The sequence below is a fragment of the Mandrillus leucophaeus genome, unplaced genomic scaffold (genome assembly GCF_000951045.1).
Source record: "Mandrillus leucophaeus isolate KB7577 unplaced genomic scaffold, Mleu.le_1.0 Scaffold162, whole genome shotgun sequence".
NCBI classification, from domain to species: Eukaryota; Metazoa; Chordata; class Mammalia; order Primates; family Cercopithecidae; genus Mandrillus; species Mandrillus leucophaeus.
In genome coordinates, this window is record NW_012101610.1 from 1,695,857 (window position 1) to 1,720,538 (window position 24,682).

Genomic DNA, 24,682 nt, shown 5'->3' on the forward strand with positions numbered 1-24,682 from the left:
TAATTTTTTGTATTTTTAGTAGAGACGGGGTTTCACTGTGTTAGCCAGGATGGTCTCGATCACCTGACCTCGTGATCCGCCTGCCTCGGCCTCCCAAAGTGCTGGGATTACAGGCATGAGCTGCCGTGCCTGGCTGAGGGTGTGACTTTCTAACTCAGCATCACCACTGGCTTAGGAGTTCCACCGGCACAGGGGGGCTTTATTGCTTTTCTATGTACATAAGAACTTCAGGTCTCACCAGTGGAGGTTGGGCAGCCAAGACACCACGATGCTGGGTGTCTTCAGAATGGACTTAACCTGTCCTTCTGCTTTCTGCCAGTGCAGACCACCATCGCTTAGATGAGCAGGACCCCACCTACCCTGTGGCAATCTTGCCTTTGGAGAATCACTCTAGTTCCCATCCTTTGTAAATTAATATTGGTTTGAGCACTACCCTCCAGCATGGCTGCAGTGAGCCATGATTGCATCACTGTGCTTCCAGCCTGGGTGACAGAGCAAGACTGTCTCAAAAAAAAAAAAAAAAGGATTTGCCAAATAGACACAGTCCTCACAAAAGAAGTTGGCAGAATAACACCCCTTCCTACCACGTATCCTCAGAACCTCTGTATTTGTTAGGTTATGAAACAAAAGGGAATTAAGTTTGCTCATCAGCCGACCTTAAAACAGGAAGAGGATCCTGCATTTCTGGGTGGGCCCAAGGTAATCGCAAAGATCCCTAAATGTGGAAGAGGAAGGCAAGAAAGTCCGTGTCAAAGAGACTTTTAAGAAAGACTTGACTAGACACTGCTGCTTTTGAAGATGGGAAGGGAAGGGTCAGAAGCCAAGGAATGTATGTGCCGTCTAGAAGCTGGAAAGGAAGTAGATTCCCCGCCTAGAGCCTCCCGAAAGGAGCGTAGCCCTGCTGATGCCTTCATTTTAGCCCAGTGAGACCAGGTGGACTTCAGACCAATAGAACCGTCAGACGACAACATTATGTTTTCAGCCGCTAAAATTGTGGCAATTTGTTAAAGTAAGGATAGAAGACCTAATATGTGTCTCATGTAGAAGTTTCCATCATTTTTCTTTTTCTTTTTTTTCTTTTTTTTTTGAGATGGAGTCTTGCTCTGTTGCCCAGGCTGGAGTGGGTTTCACCATGTTGGCCAGGCTGGTCTCGAATTCCTGACCTCAGGTGATCCACCCTCCTCGGCCTCCCAAAGTGCTGGGATTACAGGCGTGAATCACTGTGCCCAGCCAATAAATTGATTTAAAAAAAATTTTTAGCCCCTTTTATTGTCTGAGGTTAACTAAGTGTTCAACTGTAGTCTTGTATTTCTCAGAGTAAAGATGAAATGTAATCTATGTCCAGTTCTAGTGTGGATCTTCTAGAAGCACAATAGTTTGCAGCACTTTAAATCCACAGTGTGGATGCATTTTCACAGTGGCAGTGGGGCTGAGAGTATGAATCACCAATCGGTATGAATGCTTTTACTGATTCAAAATGAAATGTCGGTGCAAGCTCACCAGTCGTAATAGAAGAATCAGGTTCCACCAAACTGTTGGAAGAAAAGCAGACAGAATCACATGCTGTTGAGAATTGTGGCTGCAAAACAAACCAGGCTAATAAATTTAGACACGTTCTCTCTCTTCTGGAGGAAGACAGTCAGAAGTAATTAAATGAACAGTCATGAACATAAATGCTCCTTCAGGACATTTATTCAGTTACTGTATACTGAAGCCACAGAGAATCTCAAATTTGACCTCGCTTTCTCCTTTGGTCCGCCAACACAGATTCTAAGTCCGATCAAGAGCTGCTTTTGATAGGAAAAAGAGTTAATGGAGTGCTATTTCTGCCTTTTATAAATCCTCCATAGAGGTTCAGGTAACACTGAGTTCCAGACTTTGGGCGTGCTCTAACTTGAAGGTACAAAGTCTGGAATGGAATGGGTCTGAAACTTTAAAAGTGGACTGCTTTTCAAAGTCCTTTTTCTAAACTATGAAAGAAAAAAAAACACCTTCCAGAAAAGAAAGATGTTACTTGCATTCTTGTTTCTCTCGTGCTAAAGGCCCATCGGATTGGGCTGAGTAGACTGAAGGCCACTTGTGCAAAGACAACGCAGAGACGCTGCTTCTCAATGAAGATTGCATTTTAATGCTCTGACAACTCCCATTTCTTCATTGTCAGAATAACCTGGATAGAGGCCAAAGCTTAAACCAATTTGCACATATGTAAAAAGAAAAGGAAAATGCGAAACCTAAATTGCAGTGAGAGTTCAGGGCAGCAGAGCAGATCCTCCTGGATTTGGCGCCAGAGTCCCTGAGCCTGCGGATGGGCCTGGGGGTTAGGTCCTTGTTTGCAGAGGGAGTCTGAGGGCCAGCTCCGTCAGATGAGTCATGTCTGGTTGTTTGCTTTGCTTCTTGATGTATTCTAGCGTTTTCACCTACGAGGAAAAAGAAAGATCCATCTCCTTTCTGGTTCATTATCCTTGGAGCCCAAGGCTCTAATGAATCAGCCATTATGTGAGCTTAGATTTCTTAGCAGAGAATAGTAAGTTTTTTGAGGGATGAGGGGAGGGAAGAAATCAAAGTCTGTAACTTGTTGGATTGCAGCTTGCCCTAAAAATCAGATTTGGGTGTGAGCAGAAATGACTGATGTTTTATGTGTATGGTTTTTATGCAGAGGGAACAGACTTTTAAAGCTGTGTTTTTGTTTTTTGTTCCGGAGACAAGGTGTCGCTCTGTCACCCAGGCTGGAGGGCAGTGGTGTGATCATGGCTCACTGCAGCCTCAAACTCCTGGGCTCAAGCCATCCTCCCTCTTCAGCCTTCCGAGTAGCTGGGACTACACATGTGCACCACCATGCCCGGCTAATTTTTTATTTTTTGTAGAGATCAGGTCTCTCTATGTTGCCCAGGCTGGTGTCAAACCCCTGGCCTCAAGTGATCCTCCTGTCTCAGCCTCCCAAAGTGCTGGGATTACAGGCATGAGCTGCCACACCTGGCCAGCTCTGCTTTTCACTGCTAGGAAGTGACCCAGCAGAAATGGACCAAGTGCCTTTCTAAAAGGGGAGATTGCGGTTGTCTGTCTGATGTCCAGGCCACAAGGCTGTGTTGAGGGTGGCTGTGCACTGGCCAGTGGGCTTATACCACGCGGCCCTCCGAGCGCCTCACCATGGTCCTGGTGTCTGCACAGCCGTGCCTCTGTGCCAGGTGCCACAGGTTGACGGAGAGCTGGTTGAGCTTGTTGTTGCGTAGGTCCCCATGGGCCAAGATGCTGTTAAAAAAGGAAAGGCCCAACGAGCTCTGGCGCTTCAGGGCCTGAAACAGAAAACGGAGGTTACTGCCTTGCACTGGGGCTCAGGCCGTGCCCTGCAGAGATGCTGTGGACAGTGTTGACTCTGGGGTAGGTCATGCCTGAGTTCCAGTGCCAGCTCTGCCACGTATTTGCTGTAGGGCAAGCTGCTGAACCTCCCAGAGTGCCAGCTTCTTCATCTGTAAATGACAGTAAGGTCACCACTGCAGAGGGTGGGGATTCAGTAAGATGACGAAGCTCTGTGCCCACAGATGGTCATTACTCATGAAATGGAAGAAACTCACCATTCAGGGAGGTCGAGGAATGAAGGGTAACCCAGCAGTGACAAGCCTTGCTTTAACACAAGTACAGCTGAAAACTGAAAGGCTTCGCCTTGCCTCTTTCAGATGTGTCCTCAAACTACCCAAAGCTGTAGTCAGTATTCCTGCCCCTGGACTGTCGGTAATAAAGACCAAAAGACATCTCCTCCGGAACTGAGCTCCCCAATCCTTGGTGCCCATATCCAGCCTTTACATGCTGGCATCAGATCTTTCCTTTCTTGCTCAGTAATCTGATGTGAGAGGTATCTTGCCAAAAAAAAAGTCTAACCACAGCGTCATGGTTGACCAAACCTGAACTCCAGCTTTGAATGGTAAGACAGAAGGGAAAATAAATCTCCAAAATGCAACCCCAGGCCCAGGAGACAGGATACAACTTCCCCAAGGTAAACGAAGGCCCCTCGAACAGCCACATCAACAGGTGGGTGCCTGCTGTTCAGGAACCCAGGGGGCCAGAGCAGATCCCACATCTGCACAACATCGGTGCTGCCGAGAGCCTCGTGTCTGCTCCCTGACAGTGAATGCGTGTAAGAGCCCTGAAGAGTGTGCCAGGGGTTCTGCTCTGTGCTTCATACAACTCGCCTGATTCAACCTTCATGACAACTCCGTGGCAGGTACAGTCCTAACCACCCATGATAGACAGAATTCTAGAGGCGCCTCCCAACATTCCTTCCCCTGTTATTCAAGCACGAATCCCAGTGCTGCTGTGGAGAGACTGCAGATGGAATTAAGGCAGGGAGCGTATCTTAGATGACCTGAGTGGTCCCACTCGAATCACTGGAGCCCTTAAAAGCAGAAGCATTTCTCCAACCAGAATCAGCGACAAGCAGTGGAAGAGAAAAACAGGAAAGAGGAGGAAGAAGGGAAGTCAGAGATTCAAGGCATAAGGAGAAGCTGGCCCACCAGTGCTGGCCACGAGCTGAGAAACACAGGCAGCTTCTAGAAGCTAAGAAGGACGCCCGGCCAACAGACACAGGACCTCAGCCCATGAGCACATGGAACTGCAGTCTGCAAATACCCTGAAGGAACAAGGAAGTGGATTCTTTCCAGTGCCTGCTGATAAGAGCCCAGCCAGCAAGACCTTGACTCTGGCCTTGTGAAACCCAGAACAGAGACACCGGTGCCAGCCAGCACTGACTTCTCACCTACCAGTGAGATCACAAATGGGTACTGCTGTAAGATGCCAAGTTTGTGGCAATTGGTTATGGCGGCAACAGGAAACGAATGCGCTCCCATTCTGCAGATGAGGCACCTGAGGCTCTGAAAGGTTAGGAACTTGCCCAAGGACAATTGGGTCCTCACAATGCAGAGGGGAGTCCGAGCTCCAGATGTCTGACTCCAGAGCCTGTGCTCGTACTTGCAGCCCTCTCCAGGCCACACACTCAGGGTCGCATCTTACCAGGAATCGGAGTCGGAAGGGCCTGAGAGACTTGCCCAGTGCTGCGAGCCAACTTCAGCTATACAGTTTTCTGCAGGGAGTAAGAATGGCTTGACTGGGATTACACCAAAACACCTTTCTTCCTGCTTTTCTCAACTGCTCTTGGTGGCTACAACCAACTTATCAACCATCCATCCATCCAACGTTCCACAGGTATTTCACATGGCGCCTGCTAGATGCTATGCCAACTGAGTTACCCCTTCTTACTGTCCTTTCCCAAGTGAGAATTTAAAGTCTTTTAGTGAAAAGAAAAAAAAAATTAGCTGAGCATGCTAGCACACACCTGTGGTCCCAGCTACTCAGGAGGCTGAGGCTGGAGGATCACTTGAGGGCAAGAGTTGGAGGCTGCAGTGAGCTATGATCCCACCACTGCACACAACCCTGGGCATCAGAGCAAGACCCTGTCTTAAAGAAAAAGTCAAGGAATAGCTTCCAATGCAGTTGGGCAAGGTGGGGAGTGGCAAGTAAGAATCTTCAGCACCCCCCACCCCCACCCGGCAAAATTGAGCCTGCCTTGGCAACAGCCTAGAGCAGCAACAGTCACAGAAGCAGCAGAGCCGACGGCGAAGAACCCCGTCATCAGGGAGCAGGTTGTGCTGTGGGCGCCCAGGCCCACGGGCACCAAGAGAAAAGCGCTTTGGCATGGGGCATGCGGGCTGGCACCTACTGGGCATGGACTCGCAAACTGGCTAGCAACCGCCTGCTCTGGTGTCATTTGTTCTAACAGACAATGCAGTTATGCCCCAAGTGGGAACCTGAGCCCGTCCTGCTCTCCTTGTAACCTGGTCCTCGTCCGACACCTGGGAGAACGGGAGCCCCGCTTTCTGCCTGGATCTAGAAGAACAAGCTAAAATAAAACTCTTTCAAAGCCAACTAAGTCTCCTTGGAGAGAGGCCCTTTGACTACCTTTCACTGAAGTGGGAGAAATTGTTTTAAAAGTCAGACAAGCAGCACAATACCTAATTGGCTGTTTCTCCATTCCATATCTTCTCAATTAGCAAAAAGCTCAATTCGCATGTGTTTTAAATGCCAAAGCCCATTAAAAGTGAAATCATTAGAGACGTGTCTGAGGGATGAGACACATGCCAGCTGATATTCAAACACCGAGAAAACTATGAACACGTAGCTCGGGAACCAAATCAGGGCCTGATCCCCTCCCTTCGCCACAGAGGTTTTAAATAGAAAAGAGCTGCTTTTCCTATGAGAATTGTCATTTCCAGGAAGCTCTCTGGGTTTGGCACAGTTCCCAGCTCCACCACACCCAAACAAACAACTTCATGAAATACAGCTTGTGATTAAAATGAGGCTGGCACCTTCACGTGGCCTTAGAGGATGATTTTGGAAGCAGGGTTGCTACCAGAGCTAAGAGAGATGATTCTCAGAACGGCACAGGCTTCAAGGTTTTCCAATAGCAGGAAGCCCCCCTACCCCACTCGGTGGGGAGAAATCCCACCAGGCCTTTCCTGGTCTGTGATGGGCCTGGGTACCAAGCCTCATGCTCTTGGGGGTACCAGACTTCAGAGGACTCCAATATGGCTGCTTGAGCTAAACTTCAAATTGCACCATTAAAACGAAGGATAGCCGGGTACGGCGGCTCACGCCTGTAATCCTAGCACTTTGGCAGGCTGAGGCAGGCGGATCATGAGGTCAGGAGATCAAGACCATCCTGATTAATAGTGAAACCCCGTCTCTACTGAAAATACAAAAAATTAGCCAGGCATGGTGGCACGTGCCTGTAGACCCAGATACTCAGGAGGCTGAGGCAGGAGAATCACTTGAATCCAGGAGGTAGAGGTTGCAGTCAGCTGAGATTGCACCACAACACTCCAGTCTGGGCAACACAGTGAGACTCTGTCTCAAAAAGAAACAAAACAAAAAAAACAACGAAGGATAACATGTTCAGTTTGAGCTTGCTCCACCCATGTGACCATGTTTTTGTTGATTGATTTATTTTAGAGACAGGGTCTTGCTCTGCTGCCAGGGTTGGAGTGTAGTGGTGCAATCACAGCTCACTGCAACCTCGCACTCCTGGGCTCAAGCGATCCTCCCACCTCAGCCTCCGGAGTAGTCCCAGCTACTCAGGGTGCACTCCACCATACCTGGGTAACTTTTACATTTTTTTAGAGATGGGGTTTTACTATGTCCCCCAGGCTGGTCTCAAACTCCTGGAATCAAGCAGTCCTTCTTCCCCAGCCTCTCAAAGTGTTGGGATTACAGGCATAAGCCACTATGCCTGATGTTTTTGTAATAAATATGCATACACGGACACACATTTTCAGTGAACGTCGCTGGTATTTATGCCACGTGAAATGTTCTTCAGAAACATTCCATCTTTGCTATTCTTTCAGAGTTTTGTTTCAGAATCACTATCACCATCAACCCCTCTCTCCACCAGAGAAACAGACATAAATGTCAAATATAAATAGCTCCAAATTATATGGTTCTGGGCTTCATTTTTATTGCAAGCTTGGGACTTCTGGGCTGTGATCATTTATGCTGTCAGTGACCACCTCTGATTAAACCCAGCCTGTTGCCTCAGCATGAAGAAATGTAATTTTGAACCACATGTCAAGTTTTCTGTGGGTGTGACTTGTCAAACACACGTCACTGTTCTAAGGAGTCCCTGAACTAGAAGGTGGAGCCAGAGCCAATGGTTTCAAGAAATCAGGGGAAGGCTGGGCATGGTGGCTCACTCCTGGAATCCCCAGCACTTTGGGAGCCCAAGGCCATCGTGGGTCGATCACTTGAGCTCTGTATTTATTTTATTTTATTTTATTTTTTGAGACGGAGTCTCGCTCTGTCACCCAGGCTGGAGTGCAGTGGTGCGATCCCAGCTCACTCAAACCTCCCCATCCTGGGTTCAAGCAATTCTCCTGCCTCAGCCTCCCAGGTATCTGAGATTACAGGCATGCGCCACCACACCCTGCTAATTTTTGTATTTTTAGTAGAGATGAGGTTTCACCATGATGGCCACGCTGGTCTCAAACTTCTGACCTCAAGTGATCCGCCCACCTCAGCCTCCCAAAAGTGCTGGGATTACAGGCGTAAGCCACCATGCCCGGCCAAGCTCAGTATTTTGAGAGTAGCCTGGGCAACACAGACCCCGGCTCTACAAGCAACAAACAAAAAATTAGCTGAGTGTGGTGGTGCACGCCTGTAGTCCCAGCTACTTGGGAGGCTGACATGGGAGGATCACTTGCGTCCAGGAGGTTGAAGCTGCAGTGAGCTGAGATAGTGCCACTGCACTCCAGCCTGGATGACAGAGTGAGACCCTGTCTCAGGTAAAAAAAAAAAAATCGGGAAAAAGCTAAGACAAACTTTCCACGGGGGGATCGAATTTGTACAAGCTGAAGGTGATGGGCTTCCATTATTCCTGTAGGCTGAAAGGACTCTCTCCTGAAAACCATCTACACAGAAAAGGGAAGAGGTATGAACCCTTGCTGAGTGTTTGTACATGTTTGTAAAAGGCCTTTTAAATGTGTATTTAGGGTTTTATTTTCTCATCCTGATTCATGAGCCTCACATATGCAACATTTAAAAAATTATTGATACATAAGATTTGTGTTTATGAGGTACATGTGATGCTTTGTTACATGCCTAGAATATACAGTGATGATGCCAGGGTGTTTGGTGTGTCTATCACCTAAGCATTTATCATTTCTTTTTTTTTTTTTTGAGATGGAGTCTCCCTCCCAGGCTGGAGTGCAGTGGTACGATCTCAGCTCACTGCAAGCTCCGCCTCCCAGTTTCAAGCAATTGTCTGCCTCAGCCTCCTAAGTAGCTGTGATTACAGGTGTCCGCCACCACACCCGGCTAATTTTTGTATTTTTAGTAGAGACGGGGTTTCACCATCTTGACCAGGATGGTCTTGAACTGGTCTTATGATCCACCCACCTCGGTCTCCCAAAGTGCTGGGATTATAGGCGTGAGCCACCGCGTGCAGCTGCATTTATCATTTCTATGTGTATGGAACATTTCAAGTCTTCTCTTATAGCTATTTTGAAATGTATAATACATTGTTGTTAACTATAGTTACTCTGCTCTGCTGTTGAACATTAGAACTTAATTCCCTTTTATTCCCCCTTTTTTCTTTTCTTTTTTCTTTTTTTTTTGGAGACAGGATCTTGCTCTGTTGCCTAGGCTGGAGTGCAGTGGCATGATCACAGCTCACTGCAGCCTCGAACTCCTGCCTCAGCCTCTCCAGTAGCTGGGACTACAGGCACACACCACCACGCCCGGCTAATTTAAAATTTTTTTTTTGAGATGGATTCTCACTCTGTCACCCAGGCTGGAGTGCAATGGCATGATCTGGGCTCATGGCAACCTCCACCTCCTGGGTTTAAGTGATTCTCCTGCCTCAGCCTCCCAAGTAGCTGTGACTACAGGCACACACCACCACGCCCAGCTAATTTTTTCTCTATTTTTGTAGAGGTGGGATTTTGTAATGTTGGCCAGACTGGTCTCGAACTCCTGGCCTCAAGTGATCCACCCACCTCAGCCTCCCAAAGTGCTGGGATTACAGGTGTGAGCCACCGTACCTGGCCTAATTTTTAAGTTTTTTTTTTTATAGAGAGAGGATTTTACTATGTTACCTAAGCTGGTCTCAAATTCCTAGGCTCAACTAATCCTCCCACCTGGGCCTCCCAAAATGTTGGGATTACAGGTCTAAGGCATTGTGCCTGGCCTATTCCTTCTAACTATTCTATCTATCTTTGTACCCATTAACCAACCTCTCTTCATTGCCCTCCCCCTGCACCCACACACACATCCACATACACTTTCCAGCCTCTGGTATCAATCATTCTAGGAGAGTTGCCTCATCTGATACTCACTGGTTTGATAAACCAGTTTTCCTGAAGAAGAAACTGGGGTTCCAATGCCACTCTTTCCACAAACAACCAAGAGCCCTCCAGACACTAACTTGCTCAGAGTTCTGGTACTACAGCTCGGGGTCCCCAAGATCAGTAGAACACAAGTCACATACCCTCCCTCCCTAGAGAAGGTGCTGTGAGGTGCGATGGGCCCCCAGGGCAGCAGCATTTCTGCAACTGTTGGGCATGTAGGTCTCTGCCCTTTTTTTTTTTCCTTGAGACGTAGTCTTGCTCTATCGCCCAGACTGGAGTGCAGTGGCGCGATCTAGGCTCACTGCAAGCTCCGCCTCCCGGGTTCATGCCATTCTCCTGCCTCAGCCTCCCGAGTAGCTGGGACTACAGGCGCCCGCCACCTCGCCCGGCTAATTTTTTGTATTTTTAGTAGAGATGGGGTTTCACCGTGTTAGCCAGGATGGTCTCGATTTTCTGACCTCGTGATCCGCCGGCCTCAGCCTCCCGAAGTGCTGGGATTACAGGCGTGAGCCATCGCGCCCTGCTGGTCTCTGCCCTTTCAACTACTAACCCTAAGGCCAGCCCTTCGGGCAGTGCCCCTGAACTTGGAGGCCAGAAAAAATCCTACTCACTCAAACACATGCTTGAACACCCTGACAGAATGGGTATATATTGGCCGGGCATGGTGGCTCACACCTATAATCCCAGCACTTTGGGAGGCCAAGGCAGGCGGATCACTTGAGCTCAGGAATTCGAGACCAGCCTGGCCAATGTGGTAAAACTCCGTCTCTACTAAAAACACAAAAATTAGCCAGGCATGGTGGGATGCGCCTGTAATCCCAGCTACTTAGGAGACTGAGGCAGGAGAATGACTTGAACCTGGGAGGCGGAGGTTGCAGTGACCTGAGATCACACCACTGCACTCTAGCCTGGGCGACACAGCAAGACTCTGTCTCAAAACGAAACAAAACAAAACAAAGAAAGAATGGGGATATACTGCATGTGAGTATCTACAGCTAGCTATATAATGTTGTGGTATTTTTGGTGGGGTGCAGAAGGAATATGAGGATGGGTGGTGTTTTATACAGTCTTGGAAATGACAAAGAACTACTTCAATCCAGTTTGATCTTATTTTGTCCTGAAAGGGTCTGGATGCTTTGAAAGGATGTAAAGTGAGAGGTAAGGGAGCAAAACCCAGGAAGAACAAGCGGGAATCCAGGAAGACCCAGTGGGTTGGGAATGAAGGAGCTGGAGGAGGGAAGTGGTCAAGCACCTTGGAAGGAGGGGAGCATGGGAAGGGCACTGAGAACCCAGGGTCCAAAAATCCTCTTAGGTTTGGGGAAGGGAACTGAGGAGGAGGAGAGTGACAGAACAGAGGCCCCCTCCCGCCAGGAGGATATCAGGAATGAGTTATCAGGCAACATCTTTTGCTAGGTGGGAATAAAATAATCAAGATGCTCAGTGCTTTGAGCAAACAGCTCATAGTGGATAAAGGGCAGATCCAGGAGAAGTGCTTGGAGGCAGAAAGTGAGGGAAGGACGCAGACAGGCCAGGCACTGGCTGTGACTCCCAAGATGCAGCCAACCTCCCCCTATGCCTCCATCTTGACTACACTACAGCAGTCAGTCTTACCCACAGTGACAGAGACACACCTATGTCTACACAAGTAACTGACTTGGCCACGTCTGAGACAGGGTCTCTGGGACTCATGTGTCACTCACACATTTGGGCCAAAGCTGTGAAAAGGGAAGCCATGGTCAGCATAACTTGGGAAGAGAACCAGGTAGTTAATTGGGTTGTACTAGACGGAAATTACATTGAAATCAGTCAATCAACTATCTATATGGAGAATATGAAAAACAAACTTCTGAAAATACGAAAGACACAACATCTGATAAAAAGAATTTAGCTTGTGGATAAGAGCAGGGCTTCTAGAAAATTGCCTTGACCATACTCCATAGCTACCGCCGTAGGATTCGGTTTCCTCATCTGTACAGCATAAAGGGACTGCTGTGAGAATTAAGTGAAATAATGCATGCGCAAAATTCTTTATACTGCACTTAATGTATAATGAAGGCTGGAAAAACAGCCTATTATTAATGACCACAGACCACTTCTTAAAAGTGAAGTGGGTCGGGCACCGTGGCTCACGCCTGTAATCCCAGCACTTTGGGAGTTCAAGACCAGCCTGGCCAACGTGGTGAAACCCCATCTCGACTGAAATTACAAAAATTAGCCAAGTGTGGTGGCGGGCACCTGGATCCCAGCTACTCGGGAGGCTGAGGCAGGAGAATCACTTGAACCCAGGAGGCGGAGGTTGCAGTGAGCTGAGATCGCACCACTGCACTCCAGCCTGGGCAACAAGAGCAAAACTCTGTCTCAAAAAAATAAAAAAAAATAAAAGTGAAGCGGAAAGTCCTTGGTTGAGGAGGGCGATGTGGCAGTGCAGAGTTCAGGTTTGGGAATCCTGGTTGGAATCTCTGCTGTTTTATCACAGACAGAGGAAATACCAAGGGCTCTGAATAACCCTCTCTGAGCCTCAGTTTCCCTTCCCATTCAGTGGAAATAAACGCAGCACCTACATCTCACAGGGCTGTTGTGAGCACTGAAAGAGCCCAGGTATAGCAATCCCATGTTATCACTGATTCACCATGAACTGATGGAGCTTCTGCTGGAGGCCGGGCTCTGCATGAGACGTGGGGTGGTGCAGAGAGTTACCGGGGTCCCAGAGTCCCTGTCTTGTCATTCAGACACAGTCAGGTCTTCAAGACTCACCAGGTCCCTCCTGAGGGAGGCTGGAGGGAGCTCCCCCCGGGAGCTGGGGGACAGACAAACACACAACAGGTCAGACGGTGACTGAACAGGGGCCACAGGGACAATCGGGCAGAGGCATGCAGGTGGTGGTGGCTCCTTGAAACAGGGTCCGAGAAGGCCTCTCTGAGGAGGTCCTTTGAGCTGGGATTTGAATGACGAGAAGGAACAGTCAGGGGAAGGCCTGGGGGAGGCGCGGTCCAGGCAGAGAAAACAGCAGGGGCGAAGGCCCCAAAGCACTGGAGAAGTGGTTTGCACATAAACATTACTCACATGACACATTTTCCTTTCTAGAATGAACCAACATCAAACCACCCTGGAAACCTGTGCTTTCAGAGCAAGAGGCGGGTGGAGGACAGCAGAGGGCACCCACCTCGTCCTTGGCCAGGGTTTTCAGATGCTCTAGGATCTGAGCCATCACTGTCTCACACAGCTTGTTGTTTTCCGCCAGGAACTTGGAGTCTCCCCCGTAGAGGCTGTCGTTGGAGTCCACTGTTGAACAAACAAGAACAGTGAGACAGACCCAAGCCCCACGGCCGTGCTGGCCAGGGAGAGGCAGCCGCGTGTCACGTCACACCGTGTCAGCAGATGGCAGGAAGTCGTGGCAGGGCAAATGGAAGTGGTGGAAATTGCCCACTGGGCTTGGGGCCTTGGGAATCACAAACGAAACACCCGGCCTGCAGGACAGTCTAAGCCAGTGGTGTGGAAGTCACCCCTCCAGCCTGTGTGTGCGTGGGGGGAAGCTGGGGGGAGGGGGGACGTTAATAATGACAATGATCATCACAGCAGCTGCCAGGCACTGGGCTACGGCTTTAACTGCCTTATTGCAGAGCCCCCACAACCAGTATGTGAAGAGATGGCTTTTTTTTTTTTTTTGAGATGGAGTCTCTCTCGCTCACCGAGGCTGGAGTGCAGTGGCACGATCTCGGCTCACTGCAATCTCCGCCTCAAGGCTCAAGCAGTCCTCCTGCCTCAGCCTCTCGAGTAGCTGGAATTATAGGCACCTGTCAGCATGCCTGGCTATTTTTTTAATTTATTTTTTTATTTTTAGTAGAGATGGTTTCATCATGCTGGTCAAGCTGGTCTCGAACTCCTGACCTCAAGTGATCCGCCTGCCTCAGCCTTCCAAAGTACTGGGATTACAGGCGTGAGTGACCAGCCCAGCCAAGAGATGATATTAATATCTCCCTTTTAGGGAGATGAGGCTCAGAGGTGGTCCTAGCTAGCTAGGATCCTAAACCATGAAGTCTGATTCCAAAGCCCACGCTCAGCTACCGCATCCAGCTGCCTGCCCTATCACCCTCTCCTCAAAACTGGCTTTGGAAGGACTGCAGAGATTTTCTATTTCAACTACTCTAGAAGTGTAAATCCCTTTGATAATGTCTCTTGCCAAAAGCTCCTCCACTGTTTGCTTGGTCTCGTCCTGTGACAACCACTGCCTAGAGTAAGACAGGCCTAGCCAAGGACAGCCGGAGTTTGAGCTCCTCCTCCCTTCCTCCTCCCCCCTCCTTCCTCCCCGCTCCTTCCTCTCAACTGACCTTCACACAGAGCATAATCTGGGCGACGAAACAGACACCACACTCTGTGCTGCTTTACACTTTGTTTTTTTAACTTAATGGTAACTCTTGGGGTTGGGATCAGTGGCTCACACCTGTAATCCCAGCACTCTGGGCGGCTGAGGCAGGAGGATCACTTGAGTCCAGGAGTTTCAGACCAGCCTGAGGAACACAGCAAAACCCCATCTCTACAAAAACAAATTAGCTGTGTTCGGTAGCTTATGTCTGTAGTCCCAGATACCTGGGAGGCTGAGGTGGGAGGATTCTTGAGCCCAGGAGTAGGTGGCTGCAATGAGCTATGATCACATGACTGCACTCTAGTATGAGCAACAGAGCAAGATACTGTCTCAAAATAAATAAACAAAATAAAATAAATCTTCGTGCTATTTCCATATCAGCGTACAATAGTCCCCCCTTATCCTTGGGGGATACGTTCCAAGACCCTCAGTGGGTGCCTGAAACCACACAGTATTGAATCCTATATACATTATGCTTTTTCCTATATAGTAATGGGTAGGTAGTGTCGCATCAGTGTGGACAAGCTGGACAAAGGGATAACTGATATCCCAGGTGGGACAAAGTGAAATTGTATCACCCTATTCAGTACAGCGTGCAAATTAAAACTTATGAATTATTTCTGAGATTTTCCACTTAATATTTTTGGACCAGGTTGACTGTGGAGTAACTGAAACCACAGAAAATGAAACGGGCTGGGCACTGTGGCTCACACCTATAATCTGAGCATTTCGAGAGGCTGAGGCGGGTGGATCACTTGAGGTCAGGAGTTTGAGACCAGCCTGGCCAACATGATGAAACCTAGTCTCTACTAAAACTACAAAAAATTAGCTGGGCATGGTGGTGCAGGCCTGTAGTCCCAGATTCTTGGGAGGCTAAGGCAGGAGAATCGCTTTAACCCATGAGGCAGAAGTTGCAGTGAGCCAAGATCGAGCCACTGTACTCCAGCTTGGGTGACACAGCAAGACGTCTTGGGGAAAAAAAAAAATGACCAAGCTCATGCCTGTGATCCCAGCACTTTGGGAGGCTGAGGCAGATGGATCACAAGGTCAAGAGATCGAGACCATCCTGGCCAACATGGTGAAACCCCAGCTCTACTAAGAATACAAAAATTAGTTGGGCGTGCTGGCAGGCGCCTGTAGTCCCAGCTACTGGCACGCTACTGCACTCCAGCCTGGCGACAGAGTGGGACTCCATCTCAAAAAAAAAAAAGAGACACCGGGTAAGGGGGCCCTACGCGTACAGCTCTGTTGCTTTGTTGTCATGGCTGCGTAGTATCCCACTGTATGATGGAACAGAATGTACTGAGTTGGTCCCTACTGCGAACACTTCAGTGGTTTCCTTCCTTCCTTTTTTTGGCTACGGCCAGCCTGCTGCAAACCCTAGAGTTCACAACGAAACCACCAGCTCTGCCTACAGAGCCCGTTCTTTTCCTCCACGCCCACATGAGCTCACACACCTTTTCCACCGGATCCTCTTACAGCTGCTTTCATTCCAGTTACCAGACAGGGACTTGCATGTGGCCGAGCATAACTGGGTGTGAACAAGCAGCACTCTGTCCGGGGAGCCCAGTTCAGCATCTGAACCCCCAGGCTAAAGGGAGAGCTCTGGAGCCAACACAGCACTCAGTGGTCAGGAAGGAGGACGGGGCAGCAGCGGTGCTCACTGCTTCTCGCCTGGCATGGGCCTGCAATCTGAGTCACCGTCCCGAGTGTGTGGATATCTCATAAACCAAGAGCCATGCCTGTGCCTTGGGGTGTGGCTGTGTACACGCGGCCACATGTGCACAGAGCCAATCCAGTTTTGTGGTTTAGGGATGTCTTTAATAAAGCACATCCAGTTTAGCTTATCTGCTGGAATGTGATTTGTTGTGCTTTTCTTGCCCTATTGAAAGAACATTCATCACTGTCTTGAAACAAGTGGGAAGGATACTGCCTCAGACACACACAATCAAAAGAGACAATATAAGAAACACAGTAGGGCCTGTGTACAAGTGAGGGACAAACAGCACGAGATGGCCAGGCACAGTGGCTCACGCCTATAATCCCAGCACTTTGGGAGGCCAAGGCAGGTAGATCACTTGAGCTCAGGAGTTCGAGACGAGCCTAGGCAACATGGCAAAACCCCATCTCTACTAAAAATACAAAAATTAGCCGGATGTGGTGGTGTGTGCCTATAGTCCCAGGTACTCGGGAGGCTGAGGTGGGAGGATCACTTGAGCCCTGGAGGCAGATGCAGCAAGCAGAGATCACGGCACTGCACTGCAGGCAGGGCTACATTTTGTATTTTTATAGAGATGGGGTTTCTCCACCTTGGCCAGTCTGGTCTCAAACTCACAACCTCAAGTGATCCTCCTGCCTTGGCCTCCCAAAGTGCTGGAATGACAGGCGTGAGCCACTGTGCCCAGCCATGAACACCTATTTCTTGAATCACCAATTGATAACATTTTGCTACTTTTGTGCAAGTTCTCTTTCTTGTTGTCTCTACAGGGATGGACAGACACACACGTTTTTTTTTTTTTTGGCTGAACCATCTGAAAGCAGGTTGCAGGCATATCGCCTAAGATCAAGGAGAAAACCTGGTTTCCTTTGTTCCCCCGCTTCTCTGGTCACAGGAATCTCTTACCCAATCTTTAACTGCTCGTTTATGGGGACGCTGCTGGGATACTTCCCCGAGGTTTCCTTTGCGATTGCTTGTCTGACACCAGGTTGGGAGTTAATGGCCCTGGGCCGCAGGAGTCAATCTCAGAATTTCCAAGCTGGCTCTGGCTGCTGTGTCATGACTGTTACCTCCCCAGTGGGGGACGGCAGTTATTCTTGTAAGAAGCGAGAAGAATTCAATTCAGCCATTCAACAGCACCTGATTGTGCAGGGCAGCAAACTGCGGCTGGCGAAGGAATTTCTCATGTCTGCTGCGAGGACCAGAATAGTTCCTGCATAAATTCCCAGTCTTCCTCCAGGCTGGGGTTCACTTGCACTCTGAACAGCCCAGCAATGGAGAAGAGGGAAGGTCCAACCACCCCGAGGGGCCAGAGGTGTGTTGGAAGCAGGCCACTCACACACACATACAACACCTACTGCATCAGGCCTGCTCCACGCCAGCTTCTAGGCCAGGAGCGGGAACCTAGTCGGGGACAAGGCTGACCTGGTGCTACCCTCACAGACACAGAGCTCATAGTCTATAAGGAGCTACAGACACCCAAACAGGCAATTGCAGTAGTGTGCAGAACCATCTGAGACAGAGTCTCGCTGTGTCGCCCAGGCTGGAGTTCAGTGGCACAATCTTGGCTCACTGCGACCTCCGCTTCCCAGGCTCAAGGAACGGGGGCAGTACAGGGGATCACGGGATCCTAAAATCTATGCTTGGGATAGGATTCTGGAATCAGTGCGATCTAGACTGAGTCCTAAAGGTTGAATTCACTAGCAAAAGTGGGAAAAAGGGTGAGGAGGGAGAAATGAATTCTCTATGCTAACACTTGGTGGTCATAGAGGGAGAGAGAAAAAGGCGAATCTGAGAATTAAAAGGAATTTGGTCAGGTCAGAGTGTATTGTTGGCCTTCAAGTCCAGACACAGCTCTCACGAGGGGGAGAAAAGATGTCCCCTGCAAATGGCCACTAAAAATAGCCCACAATCTCTGCATCTGTCCCACCCTGAGTTGCAAACCCGAATGCTTTGAGGGCCTGGCAGGTGATGTGGAAGAGTGAGGAGGGCCGCCTTGGCTTCACAGAAGCATCCTGGGTTGTACTCTTCCAACGAAGACACACTCTGTCTGCACACTAAATCCATAAACACTGAGGATCCAGGACTGTTCTTCACTCCTACATCAAACATGCACACTGTCTGGTAACCTCGTGTGAACGTACTGGAGGGATTGCTCCAGGCAGCGTCAGAGCCTTCTCTTTTTCTTAATCTGGGAAGAAAGTGGCCAAGGCATCCTCCAAAAATGCAGAAATTATTCAACCCCTCTTTTCCAAGTTCTAAACTGTGTCAACATCATCTCAAAGCCTCCCTACAATGAGGAAGCACACAGGGAAAAAGGAGCCCCCATAGCCTGCAGGGCCTCCGTGCCTCCCTGGGTCTCCTGTCAAGACACTGGGCAGGTCACAGTTGTGCATTCAAAGTAAACACAGCTGGACTGAGAAGAAGAAAAAGAAAATCCATCCTTCTGTTTTCATCTTCAAAAGCTAGAAAACTACACTCTTGCCTATCAAATATAGCCTCGCTCCCTCTGCTGCCAATCTGGCTCTGGTAGTCTTTACTGGAGGGTTTATTCAGAGAAAGGATGGACTGAATCTGTTTGAGGGAGAGGAAGGAGAGGAGGGAGCAGAGAGGGCAGGGCAAGCTCCTCCGACAGCCTCACTTCCAGGTCTCCATCTGGTCCTCAAAGCTTTCTCTCGTTGAAGTTCAGAGCCTTCAATGTGCACTTCACAAAAGAGGAAACAAAGATGCCAAGAAATACAGGGAAGGGTGTTCAACCTCGCCAGCCATGAGAGAAATGCAGACTCCACTCCTAGAACAGCTGACATGAAAAAGACTGACCACAGCAACTGAACAAATGGAAGCCTCATTCGTGCCTGGTGGGAATGTCAGTTGGTTTAACCCTTTGGGAAACCGTGAGGCAGTATCCACCAACGCAGAAGATAAGCAGATCCTATGAGCCAGCAATGCCACCCCCACGCAGCCAGCCAGTGGGAATGTACACCAAGAAATACATGCAAGAATGTTCACAGCCACACTACTCATAACAGCCCCAAACTGCACATGCAAATTTCCATCCAGAAGGAATGAATCAATTTTGGGACATCCACACAAAGGAATACTATACAGCAATGCAAAAGGTGAACTACAGTTTTGCATACCAACACAGATGAATCTTGGACATCATGCTGAATTAAAGCAGCCAAATACCAAAGAATGCTTGCAAAATATTCCATTTACTTATTCAGAAAGTGGCAAACTAATTAATAAATGCTAAAAGTCAGGAGAGAGTGGTGTGTCTTCAGAGAGTAGGGTGGTGATGCTGACTGAAGGAGGTGTTCTATTTCTCCATCTGGACTGTGGTTACCTGGGAGTGTTCGCTTTGTGACAATTCGCTGAGCTCTATAGTTTATTGCATATATGTTATATAATACGCTTTAGTTAAAACACTGCTTTTTTTTTTTTTTTTTGAGACAGAGTCTTGCTCTGTCACCCAGGTTGGAGTTCAGTTGCCCAGTATTGGCTCACTGCAGCCTCCCGAGCTCAAGCGATTCTCCTGTGTCAGCCATCCAAGTAGCTGGGATTATAGGCGCTTGCCAACAGCCCGGCTAATTTTTTTGTATTAATTTTAGTAGACATGAGGTTTCGCCATGTTGGTCAGGCTAGCCTCGAACTCCTGACCTCAGGTGATCCGCCTGTGTCTGCCTCCCAAAGTGCTGGGATTATAGGCACGAGCCACTGTGCCCAGCCAACACTGTTATTTTGTAATCAACAAAGCAGTCTAATGCATGTCCCACCACTCTGGGTGTGAGTTTCACTTCCATCACTAACTACCAGAAGCCCTGGAGTAAATCACATTGTCTTTCTGGATCTCCTCTTGCTTATACATGAAATGGGAACATGAATGCCTGTCCTCATAGTAAAGCTGTAAGGATTCGGGGAAAAAGGCCTGTAGAGCCTGACGTAGTCCTTGGCACGCAGTAAGTGCTCAGATCAGGGTAGCCATCATCGTTCTTGCTATGAACCAGCCTCCCTAAGTTACATTTATCCTCCGTCCCCAAACCCAGCTAGAGAAAGCCTGAGAGGTATGACAGAAAGCTGGCCATCCCTTAAGCACTGCTAATGTGTTCACTGCAACTTGCAAGTGTAGAGACGGTTTTGTAAACCATAAAGTATACAATTACTGGCCAAAGCACCTTTGACATTAAGACCAATTTTTGGAATCCAAAAATTAGAACTGAGGGTCTGCCAGGCAGGAGGATACTTGGGCTCAGTGGGAAAAGGCCTGGAATTGGGATGTCCTGTGGTAAGTCCAGGACATGAGGAGGCTGCTCCCCACTTGTAGTAGCAAGTTCAAAATGTCTGGTAGCAGGCGGGGGAGCAAGGCCACCTCCTCCTCCAGAACACCCAGATAAGGGCCGCTGAGCCTTGGCATCATCTGAGGAGCAGGTGGCAAACACCCACACCAGGGGCCTGCCTGAGACTGGTAAGGAACAGGCCTGGCATGAAGCTCATGCATGTGTATATTTAGCCATTGTTCCAGTTTATTGTGTAGCACACTGATCCAAAAGAGGGTTCCTCCGAAAAGAGAACACTTAACACTCTGTCGGTGGAAATGCAAATTAGTTCAGCCAGTGTGGAAAGCAGTTTTGGAGATTTCTCAAAGAACTGAACATAGAACTACCACTCGACCCAGCAATCCCATTACTGGGTGTATACCCAAAGGAAAATAAATCATTCTACTGAAAAGACGCATGCACATGTATGTACATTGCAGTACTATTCGCAACAGCAAAGACATAGAATCAACATAGATGCTCATCAGCAGTGGATTGGATAAAGGAAATGTGGTACATACACACAATGGAATACTACGCAGCCCTAAAAAAGAATGAAATCATGGCCTTTGTGGCAACATGGGTGCAACTGGAGGCCATTATTCTGCACTAAGTGAACTAGTGCAGAAACAGAAAACTACTGCCATGTTCTCACTTGTAAGTGGGCCCTAAGCACTGGGTCCCATGGGCATAAAGATGGGAAGAACAGACACTGGGGACTATTAGAGGGAGGAGGAAGGGGAAGGGACAAGGGCTGAAAAACTACCCATTGGGTACTATCTCATTTGCACCCCAAACCTCAGCGTTGCACAATATACCCCTGTCACAAACCTGCACGTATACCTCCTAAATCTAAAATACAAGTGGAAATTATTATTATTTTTTAAAGAGTGTTTCTCCAAACTGGTCTGATGTTCAACATGATATCAGGTGCTTGTTAAAGATGCAAATTAAGAAGGAAAGGCCAGGTGTGGTGGCTCACGGTTATAATCCCAACACTTTGGGAGACTGAGATGGGTAGATCGCTTGAGCCCAGCGTGAGTAACATGGTGAAACCCTGTCTTCACAAAAAATTTTTAAAAATTATCTGGGTGCAGTGGCACATGCCTGTAATCCCAGCTACTTGGGAAGCTGAGGTGGGAGGACTGCTTTAGCCTGGACTATCAAGGCTGCAGTGGGCTGAGATCACATCACTGCACTCCAGCCTGGGTGACAGACTGATACCTTGTCTCGGTCAATCAATCAATCAATCAAGGGCAGGATGGGGCTGAAGAATCTGTACTCCTTTTTTTTTCTTTTTTGAGATGGTGTTTTCACTCTTGTTGCCCAGGCTGGAGTGCAGTGGTGCAATCCTGGCTCACTGTAACCTCTGCCTCCCAGGTTCAAGTGATTCTCCTACCTCAGTTTCCTGAGTAGCTGGAATTACAGGGGTGCACCATGATGCCTGGCTAATTTTTGTATTTTCGGTAGAAATGGGTTGTGGCTCTTTTGGCCAGGCTGGTCTCGAACTCTTGACCTCAGGTGATCCACCCGCCTTGGCCTTCCAAAGTGCTGGCATTACAGGTGTGGGCCATTGCGCCTGGCCCAAGAATCTGTACTCTTAAGAGTTGCCCCAGGTAAGTCTTAGATCAGGTAAATACAGTGAGACCCTGGACTATAGGTTCATGGGAGCTAAAGTATAAGGGAGAAAACATAAAGAGAAAATGAAAGCATTCTGTCTGCCTCTCATGAAATCCGCGTGGAGCACGGTTTGGTGAGGGCGGCTCTGCTACCTTTGTCTATGTGGTAAAGGTACGTCTCCTGGCTCATGGCGGAGAGGAGATGCAGGACGCAGGTGTAGATGCGGATTTTCTCATCGCTGTTGTCCTCCCAAGTGTAGTCCTGGATCACGTTGAGAAGCTCTCGAACAAGAAATAGGACCCCATGTTCAGGATGATCCTAGTAGAGAACCAAAAAAAGGATCAACAATCCCAAAGATGAAGCAGGGAGGGAAAAAGAAAATCACACAGAAACCCAGATCCTCCCTCAGTAGCTGTGGAGAAATTAATGTTGTCAGTTACTGAACAAAGGCAAGACCCACTCACAAGCCTGGTTAAACAATATGGAGGAAAACGACAAAATGTGATTCCCACGAATCAAAACGCTCCTGTCTGGGCAAAAGAGCTTTGAGAGTCCCTTTCTGGATCCCAAGAAGGAGAAGGCAAAGTTACCTGTCAGCTTAATGGCCCGTTTCCAAAATTACACTCTTGTTTTCCTGTGGGTGGTGGCAGTAAAAAAAAAAAGAAAAAAAAAAAAAAAGGAAGCCCTGTTCTAACCACAAAAGCAAGATTGCAGGTATCATAGCAGACGGAACGGCAGAAGCCACCTAGGCTGGGTGAGCCCCCGGATGATCCCTGTCACCACTTGAGGCGGTGACTTTAAATAGAGCCTCGCTCTTTGGGGTGCTCAGCAGCAGTAACAGCCAAATAGAGGACGCTCTCTTGGGAAAGGCAAAACCTGAGAGACAATCACAGTTTATAGCAAACGGTGTTTCTCAGATGCTAAACTGAATCTATAAAAAGTTTTGGGGTGTAAAAAAATAAGCAGCTTCAATTCCATTCCAAAAAGGTGCATGTGAGTCTGGGAAAGCCCCGCTGAAAGCTCTCCAGACTTCTCACTCCGTGCAGAAGCTCTGCACAGCCAGCCGCCTCCACGGCCTCGCTGGCCTGCCCCATGCAGGTCCCCTTCCCTTACCCCAGCCACGTTAAGGTAGGGAGAACAGCACGACTGGAACCCGCAGCAGCAGGGGAAACAGCATGAGTGGAACCTGCAGCGGCAGGAGGCCATCTAGTCCAAGATGTGGTCTTGGGTGCAGGAACAAAGCCATTGCCAAAACATGGCCCAACGAGCATGGGGGAGAAATACCCCAGCCTCGCCTTCCTCCTGCCCTGTGTCATGCTGCTGCCTCCTACTGGCTGAACAAATTGGGAGCCAGAGGAAGGATCGGTGAGGCAGTCCCCAGAAGCCAGTCTCCCCCACACCGAGTAGGACAAAGGGCACAGAGTGGCATCAGGGGCCGGCACACACGTCCAGGTTCTGGCCTCCAGCCAGGCATGTTCTCTCTGCCTAGAGTCTGTGCCCCAGGGCTTGGCCAGACTGGCTCCCTGGTAGCCTGCAGTTCTCATCTTACACATTAGCTCCTTAATGAGGCCTTCCCTGACATTCCATCTGCAGCCGTCTTACTCTCTCTTCATCACAAATCATCCTTTTTTTAGGGGGTGGGGGTGGTTCTGAGACAGGGTCTCACTCTGTCACCCCGGCTGCAGTACAGCGGCATGATCACAGCTCACTGCAGCCTTCACTTTCTGAGCTCAAGCGATCTTCCTCCCACCTCAGCCTCCTGAGGAGCTGGGACTACAGGTACATACCACCACGCCTGGCAAATTTCTGTGTGAACTTCTGTATTTTTTGTAGAGATGAGGTCTTGCCATGTTGCCCAGGCTGATCTCAAGCTCCTGGGCTCAAACAATCCACCTGCCTCAGCCTCCTGAAGTGCTGGGATTAAAGGTGTGAGTCACCGCGCCCAGCCTCTGTCTTGTGTTTTTACAGAGCACTTCTCACTATCTGAAATGACCTTATGTATTCCTTCAGTGACCTGCCCAACAATATCTCGTGGTTTTCCTGGTTCTCTCTGTTTTATGCTAGCCTATAACCTCCAGGAGGGCAGGCATGTCATCTATTGCATTTGCAAATACACCGCCAGGTCTGCTGGTTGCACACCGTATTCTGTTAATGGCGCCTCCAGGAACTCAGTGTGGATGGTGTCCCTGATGACATTCAGTCCAGCCCTGTCTCCGGCTCCTGGGACAGTGCTGGACACTGACATGCATCGGGTGAATACTGTTGAATGGACTGCAGTTTTTGGGTACCTTCTATGTGGCAGGCACTGCAGTGGCTACGAAAACAAAAACAGTTAACATTTATAGCAGCTACCATAGCTTTTCTATGTTCCGGGGTGATACTATGATGAAGCCCCATTTCAGATGGGAAATGAGCCACTGAGAGGCTAAGTGGCCCGAGGTCACACAGTTGGTACATGGGGGACCCAAGGTTCAAGCCCCAGCAGTTTGGCTCCAGAGTGGACATTTCTAACTACTGGTACCATATTCGCACTGCCTCTCTGCAGATAAACCAAGCATGTCTGAATTTATAGAACTTGTGAACTGAGGGGAGGCATACATGTAGTCAGCTACTTAGAATACAAGTATGGAGTATGAGAACAGCATTGCCATTATATCCAACATGAATGTGTGTACATATTGTAGTCATACTTTCAAGTGGGTGAGGACAATTGTGGAAGGGTGTGGGATGTTTTGTTCAAGCTGTTAATATCTGTGAGAATTGCTCTTAGCCTGGGCTA

At 48.7% G+C, this 24,682-nt stretch overlaps 1 protein-coding gene across 1 annotated transcript in view; it reads right to left on the bottom strand.

Moving 5' to 3' along the window:
• Window positions 1–1,674: 1,674 nt before the first annotated feature.
• LOC105536656 (chromosome unknown open reading frame, human C16orf62) overlaps window positions 1,675–24,682 on the bottom strand; it is a 158,112-nt gene continuing 135,104 nt past the window's right edge. The window contains exons 26-29 of the mRNA XM_011976076.1: window positions 22,056–22,221; window positions 13,051–13,169; window positions 3,147–3,293; window positions 1,675–2,417 (exon numbers count right to left, since the gene is read on the bottom strand). Of these exons, the coding sequence (XP_011831466.1) occupies window positions 2,319–2,417; window positions 3,147–3,293; window positions 13,051–13,169; window positions 22,056–22,221 (531 nt within the window). The 3' untranslated portion in view covers window positions 1,675–2,318. The remainder of the gene's footprint in view (window positions 2,418–3,146; window positions 3,294–13,050; window positions 13,170–22,055; window positions 22,222–24,682) is intronic.